This window comes from Phoenix dactylifera, chromosome 12 (genome assembly GCF_051530095.1).
Source record: "Phoenix dactylifera cultivar Ajwa chromosome 12, Ajwa_hap1_PhDact_Kaust_v1.1, whole genome shotgun sequence".
In the NCBI taxonomy this organism is placed as follows: Eukaryota; Viridiplantae; Streptophyta; class Magnoliopsida; order Arecales; family Arecaceae; genus Phoenix; species Phoenix dactylifera.
This window is the reverse complement of record NC_143201.1, coordinates 6,527,944-6,544,483: the sequence shown is the minus strand read 5'-3', so window position 1 is coordinate 6,544,483 and position 16,540 is coordinate 6,527,944. Positions and strand designations below refer to the sequence as shown.

General features: G+C 37.1%; 1 protein-coding gene across 7 annotated transcripts in view; it reads right to left on the bottom strand.

Moving 5' to 3' along the window:
* LOC103713632 (branched-chain-amino-acid aminotransferase-like protein 2) overlaps nt 1–16,540 on the bottom strand; it is a 61,260-nt gene that overhangs the window by 18,862 nt on the left and 25,858 nt on the right. For 3 of the 7 annotated variants that reach the window (XM_008800633.6, XM_088708895.2, XM_088708898.2), the window contains 7 exons: nt 12,845–12,903; nt 11,088–11,190; nt 8,493–8,672; nt 8,293–8,393; nt 8,047–8,101; nt 7,763–7,849; nt 7,553–7,604 (listed from right to left, as the gene is read on the bottom strand). In XM_008800633.6, the coding sequence (XP_008798855.3) occupies nt 7,553–7,604; nt 7,763–7,849; nt 8,047–8,101; nt 8,293–8,393; nt 8,493–8,672; nt 11,088–11,190; nt 12,845–12,903 (637 nt within the window). The remainder of the gene's footprint in view (nt 1–7,552; nt 7,605–7,762; nt 7,850–8,046; nt 8,102–8,292; nt 8,394–8,492; nt 8,673–11,087; nt 11,191–12,844; nt 12,904–16,540) is intronic. The other 4 variants (XM_088708899.2, XM_088708896.2, XM_088708900.2 and 1 more) reach the window with 2 other exon arrangements.

Genomic DNA, 16,540 nt, shown 5'->3' with positions numbered 1-16,540 from the left:
TTTTTTTTCTTTCTCTCTCTCTCTCTCTCTCATGTGTTGGGTGGACCCAAGCAAAGGGTCCCTCTCATGTGTCCTTCAATAGACCCCAGGAAAAGGATCATGAATTGACTTGGTAGTCGCCCAGCATGTTGGCCTCCACCTCGACTTTTGTCGAGTATCACTACACCCCACCATTAACAATTTTTGTCATGGTATCCTCACCTAATTTGACTTTCGTTTTGCGATTTAACTAGTTGGATTACCTAGATTGGACTACTCCGGGCCGCTGAACGCTGCATTGACCGACCTTGCCCTTTCTCCACCTTTGCCTCATATTTTTCCACCATTACCTTATTCATTTTGCAATCTTGGACTCTATGTAGAAGTGCACTCATCTGGACAAGAAGTCCGACAAGGGGATCAATCGCGATTTCAAAAATAATATTCAAAATCAGTTGCATTTATCTGTACTCGTAAGGCAATGATTCACCTTATCTAGATTTTTCATCAAATTAACATGAATAAATTGACATTAGATAAATTATAAATTGATTAACATGCAATTTATGAATTTTATGAAAATATGTTATCACGGAGAATAAATTTTAAATCAAAGTTAATATTTTTAATATCGGATATTATGCATGTTGTTTATAAATTTCTTTGATTGAAATATGAAATATATGATTTTATAAAAAGCTTTGACACTTTTTGGATTTGGACTCAGCCTAACTATGTTTTGGACCCTGCTAACGGGGGTTATACATTGGCATTTGACTTTTTCAGGATTTGATTACTTTGGACCTTCTTCGCAAGGGTTAAATTAGATACTTTGGACCTACTTTGCAGAGGCTAAATGCAGTCCTTTGGACCTACTTCGTAGGGGATAAGTGCGATACTTTGACCTACTCTGCAGCGATTTGATAGGTACTTTGGGCCCTGCCACAGGGATGACGTGATCGTAGTCAAAATGGCTGTTGAGTTGAAACATGATATTTTTAAATTGAACTTATGAACATGAATATGCATAACTAAGCAATACTGGATATTCTGGATTTGTTTATTAAAATGTAATGATTTTGTTATATACTTGTTATCTATAAGAAAGCTTATTTAATTTATTACATGAATTATCTAGTTAATGTATTCATTATTTACTGGGTTTTTGAGCTCATTATTTATCTCTTCTTTCCTTACAGCTCTAGAGAATTAGTTGCTGACAGGGTACTGCTAAAGGAGTGACTAGAGGCGAGAGCATAATGTTTCGGCATAGCTTAGAATTAGTATTATTTTCACTGATTTGGTGTTAGATTTTGTGAACAAAAATTTTGGAAGTTTATTGTTAGGTGCCAGGCTTCAAAAAACTATATCTCGGTTCTGTCCTCACGTTCTTCTTTCTTAGGGTAGGGCGAGCTCGGGAACTTGCGGGTGAGGCAGTGCTATGACACCTTGTTCGTAAAAGCGAGCATAACGATAGGGATAAGAAGGTTCTGAATTTATTAATTATTAAATTTAGATTTTTGTTACACTGATTTTTCCTCCACTATGTTGTTTACGATGTCATGATGGTTGCTTTGCATGCTTGTGGAGCAGTACCCTATGAGTGTGCGGCAGTTGCCATATCCTTGACTCACCATTTTGGATCGAGGCGTGACAACTAGTGTTATTAGAGCATAGGTTATAATATATAGAGATAAATATAAGATGAATGTAGAGAGGTACACACACTAAGTACCTTGGGATACATTTCTTTGATATTTATAGTATAAGTACCTTGGATAGGCACAAGCATCCTTTACCTCAAATAGATGATTTATTCAATCATCTGCAAAAAGTGCAAGTCTTCTCCAAGATTGACCTTTGATTCGGGTATCACCAATTAAAAATTAAAACATAGGATGTACCAAAACTACTTTCTAGATATGCTAGAGGCACTACAAGTTCTTGGTGATGTTGTTTGGGTAGACTAATGCACCGAAAACGTTTATGGCTTTGATGATAGGATGTTCAAATCCTTTCTGTATAAATTTGTAGTGGTGTTCATTAGGGGTGTGCATGGGTTGGGTTGAGTTAGTATGGAGATATAACCGAAACCAAATTGATTTAAATTAGTTTCCTAAAACTGAAACCGAACCAACCATCTACAAAAACAGCTTGAAATTGACCTGAAAAATTTGGTTTGATTTGGTTCGGTTTATCAAGTTGATGTTCAGTGGGTTAGGCTAAATGGGCTGGACTAAAGTTAAACATAAAAATTTCATTTTATATAGGATTAATGTTCAATAAACTGGACTAAATGGGTTGGGCTAAGCATAAGCATAACAATTTTATTTTATATATAGGACAAAAATATAAGAAATAATAAAAAAATTGTAATACACACATATATAGGTAGGGTCAGGTTGAGTTGGTTTGGTTCTGAAAACTCAAAACGAAACCGAGTCAAGCTTTTTCGGCTTAAGGCTTTCTTAATTTGACACCAAAATGAATTAAAAAAATGATATAAACCGAACCAAAGAAACTAGTTTGGACCAGTTTTGTGATTTGACCTTTTGCACACCTCTAGTGTTCATTGATAATAATTTAGTACATTCCACGAGTAAAGTGGAGCATGAGGAACATTTAAGATGTGTGCTGTTGATTTTAAGAGATAAGAAGATTTTTGCTAAATAAAAGAAGAGGGATTTCAATAGATTCAGGCTAACATTTTTGAGGTACACAACTTTTTTGGACTTTCCCAGATAGCTGTATCTTTGACCCATTTGACTTAAAAGGGAGTCAACTTTGAGGGGTATGAGGAGTGTGAGCAAAGCTTTCAAGAATCAAAGAAAAGATTGGCGATAGCTCCTATCTTTACCATACCATCAGAAAGTGGAGGCTTCACTATTTACAATGATGCTTCTACAATAGGTTTTGGTAGTGTTTTGTTGCAACATGGCAAAGTAGTGGCTTATGCTTCCAAACAATGAAAACCTTATGCGCAACATTAACCTACACATGATTTGGAGTTGGCAGTAGAGATTTATGCTTCAAAATTTGGAGATACTATCTATATGATAGCAGTGTGAGATCTTCACAGATCATCAAAGCTTAAAGTACAACGTCACTCGAATAGGAATTAAATATGAGACAAAGAAGATGGTTAGGTTTGCTGAAAGATTATGCTTTATCAATCAATTACTGCCTTGGAAGAGCTAATGTTGTTGCTATTGCTTTGAGCAAGAAGTCTGTAGAACTTGCCTGCCTTAATCACTACTCAACAGTATATTTTGGAACTTTTGAGAAGACTTAGGATAGAAAATGAGTGCATGATTCAGAGATTCAATTAGCTAGCCTTCAAGTCCATCCTACATTGATTGAGAGAATTAAAGCTGCTTAGAATAATGATCCTTAGCTACTGAAGATCAAATAATTAGCGGAGTCAGGTGATCAGTTTGGATTTCGGATCCATGAAGATGGTGCTCTGAGATTTGGGAATTTGACTTGGTATGCCAATGGATCCAGAATTAAAAGGTGACATTTTAAAAGAGGCTCACCACATAAGATATATAGTACATCCTGGAGGTACTAAAATCTCTAGAAATTTGAAGGAGTTGTGCTAGTGTAATAGCATGAAAAGGGAGATTGTTCAATTTGTGGCTTGGTGTTCCAACAAGTTAAAGCCGAGCATAAGAGACCAGCAAAGCTGTTACAACCTCTTACTATTCCATTACGGACGTGGGAACATATCACTATAGATTTTGGATTGGGTTGCCCAAGACTCCTAGCAAGGTCCGCCGTACCGATACTGGTGGCGGTCCGTACCGGTGTCGTATCAGTCCCACACCGGTACAACAGTCGTACCGGCTGGCTTTCCAATAAAAAGCTTCCGGTACTAGATTCTACGTTGATCCGGTATCGGTTCCAGCTTGGACCGGTACATACCGGCCCGTACTGGCCGATACGGCATACCCTGACTCCTAGTACAAATGACACAGATTGAGTGGCTGCGGACAAATTGATGAAATATACACTCTATCTATTAGAGTTGGTCTTAGTCATGAAAAGCTAGCAAGATTACATATAAAAGAATTGCGAAGCTGCATAGGATTCCTGTAACTATTTCATCAAATAAAGATACCAGATTTGCATCGCAATTTTGTAAGAGTTTGCGTAAGGCCTTAAGGACTAAGCTGAACTTCGACACTGCCTTCCACCCATAGATTGATGGTTAGTCATAAAGGAATATTCAAATCTTGGAGGATACATTGAGAGCTTGTGCTTTTGATAATAAAAGGCTCATGGTATGAGCATCAACATTTGGTGGAGTTCACCTATAATACTAGTTACCAGGCTAGCCTTACAAAGCATTATATGGCAGGAAATGTTGATCACCTATCTGTTGGGATTATGTTAGTGAAAGAAGGATATTAGGACCCTAGCTTGTACAACAAACAATGGAAAAAGTTCAAGTAACTAGAGAGCAACTTCATGCAACCCGTAGTAGACAGAAGAGTTATGCAAATGTACGGAGATGGTAACTGGACTTTCAAGTGGGTGGTCATGTAGTACTTAAGGTATCACCTACAAAAGGGATTGTGAGGTTCAAAATCCAAGGCAAGTTGAGTCCCAAGATTGCAGGTCTATTTGAGATACTAGAAAGAATTGGTGAGGTGGCTTATAGAGTTGCTTTGACACATTCACTAGCCGGTTTACATGTGCCTTCTATGTTTCCATGTTGAGGAAGTATGTGCTAGATCCAAGCCATGTTGTAAAGTTTGAACCCTTATGTCTTAGAGAGGACTTGTCATACGAGTAGCACCCTATACAAATTCTGAATTGTAAGGATCAAGAAAGGTCCGCAATCAAGAAAGGTCCGCAATCTATTTTCTTAATTTTTATCTCGGCACGCCTCGGTACGCACCTCGGTACAGGTTAGTATGCCTCCGTATAGGCAATACGAGACTTGTACCGATTTGAAGGGGTGTTTTGTATTAGTTTTCTCCTGGTACGGTATGGTACACCTCGTACGGTAGACCTTGGGATCAAGCATTGCGATGACGTATCATTCGTTATGTCAAAGTATAATGGAGTTATCATTTTTGAGTACGCCGAACTTTTGAAAACTCAGGAAAGAAAATTTCGTGGACAAATTTTATGAGAGGGAATGTAGGGCTTGGCCTGGTCCATTGACTAGCCAGCCTAGCTCGTATGAGGCCCGACCTAGAGACAAAGCAAGGCTTAGAAGGCCCGCTCTCAAAATAAACGGGGCAGAGCCCCTACTCAACTTGAAGAAGGGGAGGTCGTTCCCAGGGTCCACCTCAAACACTGGCAAGGGCTAGAAAACCCTAGCCTCTGTTGAGAATAAATCCTCGTCCACTCCCCATGAAGCCCCACACTAAGCCCTTTGTCCCTCTCTTTTTCTTTCTTGAGTTTTCCGTTGTCGACCATCATGATGGTGCACATCGTGGCTGCAGCCAAACCTCGGTGGAGACAAGGTAATGGCACATGACCCTATTCTCTCTCTACCCCAACCATCATTGCTAGCTAGATTCTGACACGGAACCTCCAAAAAAACCAAAAATGCCATCCCTATTCTCTCTCTACCCCATCCATCATTGCTAGCCGGATTTTGACAAGGAACCTCCGAAAAACAACCAAAAATGCCATCCCCTATTCTGCATTTGTTGATCCTCTTCCCCTACTTTTGAAGCCAACCACCATTGCTTCCCTCTCCAGCCATCTCTCCTTAATGACCTATGACTGACATCGAAGCCCTAGCCCTGGCGAGCGAGCTAAGGGTCAAATTAACGTCGAGCCCTGTTTTGAGAAATCAATCTCTTGTTTCTTTCTTACTTTCTTGTTTCATCACTACCACTGGCCACATGCCATCATTGCCCGTTGCCACCACTTTTCGTTGCTGGTCCTCCAGCTAGGACCACCACTAGACACTGCCACCCTCCTTCCCCTTCTCTTTCTTCTTAAGAGAGGCCCCAAGACCCCTATTTACCCTCCCTATTGCTCTTTTTCTCTCTTCTTTTATTTTTCTCTCTCTCGTCTTAGTAGACCCTAGCAAAGGGTCCCTTTAATGTGTCCTTTGATCGACCCCAAAAAAAGCCTCATGAATTGACTTGGTGATCGCCCAACATGTTGACCTCCACCCAACCTTCATCGAGCATTACTGGACCACCATTAACAATTTCTATCATGGAATCCTCACCTGATCTGACTCTCATTTTGCGATTGGACCAATTGGATTACCCAAATTAGACCGATCCACATTGCTGCGGCACCCAACCAGTCTTGTCCTTCCTCCACCTTTTCCATATATTTTCTACAATGACCTTATTCCCTTTGCAACCTCATCCAATTGTTGGTCTTGGCTCTATGTATGGGTGTACTCATTTGGACAAGAAGTCCAACAAGGGTTTTCACAATTTAGTCCTCATATCGAGGTTTTGAAAGAAATATTCAGAATTAGTTGGATTTGTTTGTACTCGCAAGGTAAGTAATGATTCACGTTCTCTAGATTTTTCATCAGATTAATATGAATAAATTTTGACATCAAATAAATTATATATCGATTAATATGCAATTTATAAATTTTATGAAAATGTCATGATGGAAAAGAAATTTGTAAATCATAATAATAATTTTTATTACGGAATATTATGCATGTCGTTTATAAATCTTAAATGGAATATGCATATTTTGATTGGAATATGACATATATGATTTTATCCAAAACTTTGACATATTTTGGATTTGGACTCTTATCATTACTATGCTTTGGACCCTATCAGAGGAGGTTATATGTTGGCATTTGATAATTCCAGGATTTGATTACTTTGGACCTACTACACGAGTTATACATTGGCATCTCTAGAGTTGAATACCACATCAAAAATTTCTTTTGATCCAACCGATAGGAATCAATAAGAAAGCCAAATTCTTTATGATACACCAAATCTGGCTTGGTTGTTAATAGAGTGAATAAATATGCCATTTCTTGAATTCTCTCTTTTGATTCAAGATCATGGTGTAACATGTATCCCCTTTTGTTCCGGTCATATAATAGATGAAATAAATCAAAGAATGGATTTTTCTTTTTCAAGAATGAAATTTTGTTGGAACCATCCATATCCAAATCATCCTTGGAACCATATCACATCCTGGATATGATGAAATGGGATGAACCGATGAATTGACTCTAGGCCTACTCTGCAGAGGTTAAATGTAGTACTTTGTACCTACTTCGCAAGGGTTAAGTGCGGTAATTCGGACATACTCAATAGGGATTCAATGTGGTACTTTGGACCCTGCTACAAGGATAATATGGTCATAGTCAAAAAGGTTGTTGAGATGAAATATAATATATTAAATTGAACTTATGAATATGAATATGAAGTGAGAAATACTGGATATTCTAGATTTGTTTATTAAAATATAATGATTTTGTTACATGTTTATTATTAGTAAGAAAACTTATTTAATTTTTATTATGTGAATTATCTAGCTCAGATATTCATTACTTATTGAGCTATTCAGTTATGAGAAGGAAATTAGTAAACAAAGAGAGTTTATAGATTATTACCAATCAGAGTGCATCCATAAAGGTTGAATGCTGGACTCATTCCAGATGTAACCTAACAGAGAAAAGTGAATTTTGAAATAGAAACTAATTAAGAAAAAGGAACTAGAGAGTAACCACCAAATAACTAGTCAATTACATAGAACTATCATTTCAGAACATCAATGGATATTGGAAAACACACATATGAGTGAGAACCCTCCAAGAAATTACCTTTTTCCCACGAGTTAAAGTGAGTCTTATATGTGCATTGTCAAACATCCCATTTGATATGAGAGTTTTGAAAATTGCTTCCTTTATCTGAAATTTTTTAATCAGAGAAAAAATTTCAGGCAGATACAGCAGAGCCTCTCAAATTACAATTTCAAGTTGCCTAAATCTATTTTTCTTCCCCAGTATGTGGGAACCTACCACAACCTTCAGCCATTATAATCTTATTGTTCATAGCAATTTGAAACAACAAAGGATGAAGCAAATAACAAACTCTTAGTAGTTACCGCTTCACGATTTGGAATGTTGCTGAAGGCTAAAGCTTTGGCTGAATCAAACAACCTGATATTAGAAAATCAAGATGCCCATGCTAAATATTTTTTAAAAACATCTGTTTATCCATCAAATATATTTGACATGAATGCTTCACAAAAAACTAGATAAAGAAGTGCCGTATGTTTGAAGATATGGCATGATCTCAATTAATATTTATGGTAATTATTTTTTGAAGTAGAAAGTTGGAGGTAACTCGCCGATCCAAGTGTTCATCAAGCTTGAAAACTTTTCCATTATAGATACGGAGTCCCTCCCACACTGCATCACCACCTTGTACAACTGAATCAAACACTGAAACCTTCAACAAGAAAAAAATATTGTTAGATCACTGAGACTGATCTGAATGAGTAGAATGTATAGAAGACAAAGTAGTTAGCAATTTTTCATTTACAAATACCTTGGCACTCTCACGAGGTAAGAGTTCATCACCAACCCAAGCAAGGAGCTTCCCATTGGCAAGGACAGGAAGACTAGGAAGAGGTAAAGAAGGTTGTAATGAGGACCTACTCTTTTGTCTGAGCAAGTTGTAGAAAGGCAGACTTTGCTCTAGCAAGTCATATTGGGCAGATGGAAATGGCTGAAGGAAATCCATTTAAATGTTAGCTAAACTAAAATTTTGATACTCAAAGTTTTAATGAAACGAAAAAGAAAAAAATATTGTGATAAAAGATAATAAAGGGCCAAATGTTATGACAGGCAACAGTAAAATTCACATGGGTTGATGTTGAGAAGGTGGAGGAACGAAGACAGATGTGATTCTCAGTGTGGCAGGTGCAAGGCATAAGCCTTATGAGCTTTTTTGCTTTTAGAAAATTTATATATTATCTGAAAATAAAGTAAGGTATAGGATATCAATATAGTACTTCAATATACAGTTGTATTGATCTTCAGTAAGAATCTAATGCAGCAAATAAAATATTACATGTCTTGAAGTAGAAATTTCAGCAGGTGGATGTCATATCAGCATCACCAAGTTCTGAGCAGCACTATGTAAAACCCATGCCCATGTTTAAAGATCCACATAGTAATGTGTTTTTTAAGTGCCGTCTAAAGCCAGCCGATACATACCATAATTGAACCTTTTCAAACGATGACTTGTGCCTCGCTTCACATGGTCTCAACTCTCAAGTCTTAACCATTGTTTATTGTGAGGCATTATTTCAAGGTGTAGGATGAGATGATCTTCAACTTAGCCTCTAACAACAGATTGCTAAAATAAATGCATAGGGACTACATGACGCACTAGAACTTAGGATGCAAGGACTTGTGTAGGCATGTTTAGTCCCACATTGGTTGTGCATTGGGAATATCTTGGATCCCTATATAGGGCTAAGCAAGGTTTGTAGTACTGGTTGATACTAGTGCATATCAATGGTACCAATACCGATCCGGTCTATAGTACCGTCACTCGGTATGCCGAACTAGGTATCATATTGGGTGTACTGACGCTGTAATAGGATGGCACCGATATAGGGTCTGGTACCGAGACAGCGAACCCTGGGGCTACGGAACCCAAGTAATAACATCTGGCTAGTCCTCTTGAACGAGGTCCTATATTATTATAGAGTATCTATTCATGACCAAAAAATACTAAATGGACAAATACCATAAGTATAATGGGCTAAAGCAGTTAAGGAGGCTATGAACCGCACCAGTAGCTCCACCAAACCAAGATGATTCAAGAGTTGTTGCTTAACAACTTCTAAGTTGGTGCCAGTAGTGGTTGAACTAGTAGGGACAATGAAAAAAAAGCAAAAGTAGATGAATGCCTTGGAATGAACAAAAAATTAAATAATTGCTTCTAATTACTCACAATTCATGCAACTAAAGAATTACATTGCACGTACAATATAAAACACCCGTTCATGACTAAAAAGTTCTTAATATTCTAATCAAGGATTAAGCACCCTGTTCGTAACAGTAGTATTGTAGTGGATCGGAGAGAGACAGTCTAAGAGATCCAAGACTAAGGTTTTAAATGTAGATGGGACCATGGGGCATCCCACCAACTTGAGTGTTGGGATAGGACAAGTATAGAAATGGGCTAGAACGAGATAGGATCCATCGTCCTGAATGTTCAGACATGGGGTATTCCATATGTCTCGTTCCATGGAAAAAAGAGGATGGAGCTACCCCACAATATCTACAACCTTGTTTGGGATCCCATGCCTCTCCACATTGGGTTGTTCCAGATGATTCTTGTTTGTCCTAGTTGGAATAGACTAGGATATTTGCGCCCCAACATAGGATGGTCGGGCATCCTGGGATACAAATTTTTTTCATATTTTTTCTATTCATTCTTATTTTTAATGGTTGTGCTAGTCTATCCTGATATTGTACCCACCTAGCCCCATACGAGGTCCAGTACCGGGAAGGCGTACCTTGATTTAAACCCTTGAATCTTTTAATAATAATTGAACTTGTCAAGGAAAGAAAATAGTGATCTAATGTCACCTTACAGCCCTTGTGGAAATCTGCAAAGGGAGGGGGTCAGAGGCACATGCCCTTCTGCTTCTACGAAATGCAGTGGACCCCTTTCTGGAATGAGCTCTCTGCCCCACTCCTATGTATGTGAATTCTGCACCCCCCCCCCCTCCTTTATGCAATTAGATCCACAACTCCTTTTCAAATTTCACACTACATCAATTAGCAGGGTACCATGTTAGGGCCTTGTTTGCACTAAAGAACAAACTCAAATAATTTCAGAATCATCAAAGTTCTCAATAAAACACTCAAAATTTGTATGACCATAGTTTTATGCTCCAATACAGGAAAAAAAAAAGTAAACTTAGCAACGAGACATTCTAAAATCCTTTTAGACATTATCGCCTTACATCACAGCAAACCTACGTATGCCAAAATAACAATTTAACAAACTCATATCCTTAAAAAAATAACAAACTTCAAAGGCAAACTCCATACATGGCTTCAAAAATTAACTAATCAAAATTTAAAGCAATTTTTGAAGCGAAAAAAAAAAAATAAATCTTACCGATGAATGCATGCATGGCTTTGTAAAACCTGTTGTCTTGTGTACATTTCCATACCACCAAGGAGCCCAAATTCCATCAAATGGTTTTGGACCAGCTTCCCATCTGGTAACAATAATTCGATTCCATATAACTTAGGAAATCACTTCACGTTGCAAGGTAAAACATATTAAGCCACATTTCTCAAATAGATTGTATTTTTCTTTACTCAAGATAGGGAGAGTTTTTTCTTGTACTTGGTTATTATGAAAATTTATTTCTTATAGGGGAGGCAAGGAGGGTATATAATAATTTACTCAGCTTTAATCTAAACCATGGGATAGAAATAAACAAGGAGCACCATGAACACAGACTAGATCAGGATGCCCCCCTTATTTTCTGTTCTGGATCTTATCTTTCTTCTCCTTTCTTTTCTATCCTCTCATCTTTCCCCATATCATCCCAGTAACCTTAGTTTGAATGCTGAAATATGTATCCCTAAGGGATTTCAAAATCTTTTTCTGTTCTATGCTTTCGATCTACCAAAGCAAGCTGAGTTATGATGATCATATCCTAATGGTCATTGTTAATGATTCCAAGGTTCTTCTTTCTTACTCTGTGTCTTGGGTCTTTTGACTTTACAATTTTCCCTGTTGACCGCACATCACAGGAGAGGGGATGATGCTCCAAATGTCATCACCATCATTGTTAGAGTTTAACTGCTCAAAATAATGTGTTTTTGCTTCTTCAAGGCATTATACTAACATGGAAAGAGATCCCTTTGAATTAGAGCAATCATCTTTCACCTATAAAGAGGCTACATCTCTGCCCTAACTGTCCATCTAGAATAAATCATGCACATCTGCATCTAATCAGGTCCAAATTCCATCAATGATTAATTTCCTAGATCATACCTACATTGATGTCATTCTATTCTGAGATGCTATTGATTGTTCACTTGAAATCTGAATTTACCATATGCAATATCCATGACCACAAAACCTCTGCCAAATAATCGCATTCTTTTGGTAGCCCTGGTTGTTCTTTGAATCAAGATACTAGCATCTGTCCTAGGGTCTATTTATGCCGAGTAGTGTCACCATGAATAAGCAGTTCATCCACCATAATTGAAATTTTCAATAGTGAGATTTTAAACTAAAAACAAAATGTAAAATTGTAGGAAACCAAAAGCCAATGATAGTTGAACTATTAATTGGGTTATGTACTTGAATAGTCCAATTTTGTCTGGTCATCTATATCTAGTGAAACAGAGATGAATAACACCATTTATCGCTGGATTAAGGTGCTAGAGAACCCTGACTATAAAGATTTTATAGCTCTTAGGTTCAAAGAATGGTAAAATATGGAATAACACAGATGTTGTAAGAACAACTGAAGAAGTTTAGATGCTTTAGGCATGCTGTCGAAAGGGGAAACTTTTTCAGTCATGCAACATGAATATCTTCACGATATTCATATTGATCACATTTCTAAGGGGAAAGTTTCTTTCCATCTTGATTACATGAGTTAAGATAGTTCAGTATCACTGGATTCAAAATACAATTAGTTTTCGATGTTATAGACATGTTATCAGAAACTGAAGTTTTTTCTAGTCATGCAACCTGAAAATCTTCACAAACTTTATATTACTTATGTTTTCTTGGGGGGGAAATTTCTTCCTGTCATGATTAGTGTGAAGTGTGAACTAAGATTTAGTTCAATATTGGTGGATTCAAAATAAAATTTGATATGTGAGCAATGTAGTATTTGTTCAACATACTCAAGCATTGATGCACAGAAAGGAATACCCAGTTCCTGACAAAGACCACTCAAGACAGCCTGCATAAGATTACAGAGACAATGTGAATTCAAATATGGCATATTTTGTCGATTAACTTTTTAGTAGCATTGATCGTATTATACTGAAGAGCGATTATAAAGCTGATATTCAAACTTAAATCAAAATTCCTGAAGCATGACCTATCTTTAGGATATGATGAGAAACAAGGCAATTTAATATTCATCATAGTATGATGATCATACGATACTACTAGAGCATGACCAACTGGAGATCAAGCAATTAATCAGATATAGAATTATAGGAGCTTAACTTTGTATGCGAATGAAAACTATATGCTTAAGACTTTAGACCCTAGATTAGATTTATACAGATTATAGAAACTAGTACCCAGGCACATGCAATGAACATCAAACTCAAATATATTAAGAGAACTTATTATAAGCTTTAAATCTATTAAAAATTTGACTTTCTTAAAACATTTTTCTTCACAATTAATATTGCTGCTCAATGATTTTGTGCATCAATAACAAAGAAAAAGGAATATGGTACACTCTGTTGGAAAAGCATGAGGAAAATTAGAAAAGAGAGCAGTATACATAAACTGGGGAGAGTTTGATTCCTTAATTATGGTGGAAATCAAAAGTGTGAAGGGAAAAAGATATAACAAAACCATCACCTTCATGCCTTACTAACAATTTGAAGTTGGCTAAGGATCCAAATTCAACAAGAATTCTAATTTAATGACAAAGAAATATATGTATAGAGATGTGGAGAGAAACAAGAACTGGTAGGCAGAGAGAGAGGGGAGGGAAGGAGGGAGGGAGGGGGAGAGAGAGAGTTTGGATGGTGTAGGAGTTGGAGATTGAGAAAGAGATTCATTTCGGTTAAGGTTCCAATTATGGGGGGAGAGAGTTAATGCAGAAAGGAAAAATTGAGGAATAAATTGAGGTTACCAATTACAGATAAATAATTGAGTCAAAATCAAGATCCGCCGTACCAGTACCGGTCGGCGTACCGGTGGCGGCCCGGACCGGTATGAAACCGATCCCGTACCGGTCCGTACCGGTGGCGTACCGGTCCGAACCGGTCCCGTACCGGTCCGAACCGGTTCTTCAACAATAAACTACCGGTACCGGATTCCACGCTGATCCAGTACCGGCCGGTCCGGACCGGTACGTACCGGCCGGTCCGGACCGGTACGGTAGACCATGGTCAAAATATAGAGGACTTTCAGAAGGTACATTGGTGTTTCAACAAAGACATTTTGGCGAAAATTTGAGATAAATCGAATGTAGAGAGGAAAATGCTAAAATTAAAAACTATCATTTTCAATATAGTATATAATCTGAAGTTATGAACTATGAAATGGGACATCTTGATTACAAGAATATGCATGTGATATTCCATATATAGGAATACACTATGAAGCTACTTATGGTGTTCTTTTGTTTCTTTTATCAAAATTACATATGTTAATTGTTAATAACTTTAGGACTAATTTAAGAAATTTAGGACTACACTATGAAGCTATGAAGCTAATTGTTAATAACTTTAGGACTAACTTTAGGACTAATAGAGATCAGCTGAGTTTTGTTGGTTAAAGTTGTTGAAGATAAGTATGCCAGAAATTTGTGTACAGGTTTAATATCATAATGTGCATGAATTTAGAATGAAAGATTTTATAGTAAGGGTGGCCTATGTAATACATGGTCTGCCAAGCGTGGCCGAGCCGCCCGGTTCACCCCGTACCAAATTGAACCGCTCGGTTCATCTTGTACTAATCCAAACTACTCGGTTCATCCCGTACCGAACCAGCTCGGAATTGACATAGTTTGGCCAGTATTTTTGAAAAATTTCATGAACCACTTTAAATCAGGTAGTTCGAAAGCGGAACCAATGTGAATTACTCAGTTTGCACTGGTTTGAATCAGTTCGGTGCACCCCCCTGCTCTTTCAATAATAGAGAGACCAAAGAAGGCCACCGAGCCTTCTCCAGCCTTTCTTCATTTTTCATTTTCAAACACCCCCACCCATTTCACCAAAAAAGCCATGATTTCAACAATTAAAGGAGAATATAACACAAAACAAGGTAAGATGACTATCCCCCACCTCATTTCTTCTCCTTTTTGTTTCTTTCTAACATCGAAAAATGCCAAAAAAGTTGGAAAATAAGAGAAGGTCATGCCAAAATTTTTAATTTTAGCATGATTTAATGATATGTTGTAGATCTATGAATGATCTACACAATAGACTAAAATTTTTAATTTTCATTAAAATTATAATTTTAAATTAAAAATATAATTTTGGATTAATAAATTTAAAAAATGAAATAAAATTCAAAAAATAAAATTAGAAGCTTGTTTAAGGGAATGCAAGCTACGCTTGATCTAAACTTGAAGTCCATTTATTCATATTTGGATGCGATTATGCGCACGGTGGCCTAGACCCATATTTGAATAAAATTGAAAAATAAATAGTCTTTGATGCATGCCCATGGGTTGAAAAAATATATGTAGTATCCATGGCAGAACTCTACATGGAGCTAAGCTCAAATTAATTTTCTAAAATTATTGTATTTAAACATCATTTTTTAATTTAAAAAAATATTTAAAATATATAATCAATAAAAAATGAAAAATTGATACTACATATTGGGTAATTCAAAAGTATTTTTTGAAGTAGAACACATATTTTTCTGAATATCTGATGTGTTAAAATTATTTTTAATTTAAAAATTATTAAAAATATATACATAACATAAAAAATATGAAAAATTAGTGCTATTTAGAAGTATTTTCTGGCAACTATGAAAAATCACTGATTTTAGAGCAACGAAAGAGAGGGTTGCCTTGAAGAAGACAGAGGTGGACCACCGAGCATCAGAGCCACCTTTCTATCACTTTAAGGAGTTAGAGGAGGCCTCCATTCCAGATGACAAGAAAGTACAGATCCAGGATGCCATTCAAACGAGCTTGGATGATTAACAACAACAGGATGAGGTGGCCAGGCATAAGGCTTGATGTGGGCTCTCACACTATGAGTTGGGCTCTGGTTCTGCAATTGGCGGGGGAGATCCGAACTTTAGGAGGACCTCCTCAATCACGAAGGTCATCAGTAAAGGCAGTGGTCGTATCACATCTAGAAGCTTTTGGTAGTAGGAAGAAGTCCTCCAGAAAAATTCCACTAAGAGCCACCATCCATGATCTAGATCCACATAACTTTCCTAGTAGGGACTCGAAGCAGCAAATGCTTGACATCATGATTTTAGCAAAAAAAATGCTTGACATCATGCTGAATGACAAAAAGAAGCATATGTAGAGATTTATTGGATCCTAATTCCACTTCAGCCAAATTCCAGCAAATGCTGCAGGCAACACATATTATAGGTCTGTCATTTTCTTCATACAAGCTGCCGATCCTGGTGTAGATCCTCCAGAACCGAAGAACATTTATGGTGAGCTTCTAGACAATAACAAAAAGAAACTACAGAAGTGGATTGCCTCATATCAGAGCAAGTGGCCTACATATAAACTGATGGTGATGTGTGATGGTTGGATGACCCTATCAGATGAGCATCGTCAACTTTTTAACATATTATGACAAGAAAACTTTCTTCCAAAAGTCAATTGATGCTTCCGATCATATGCATGATGCCATGTACATCCTTGGATTGAT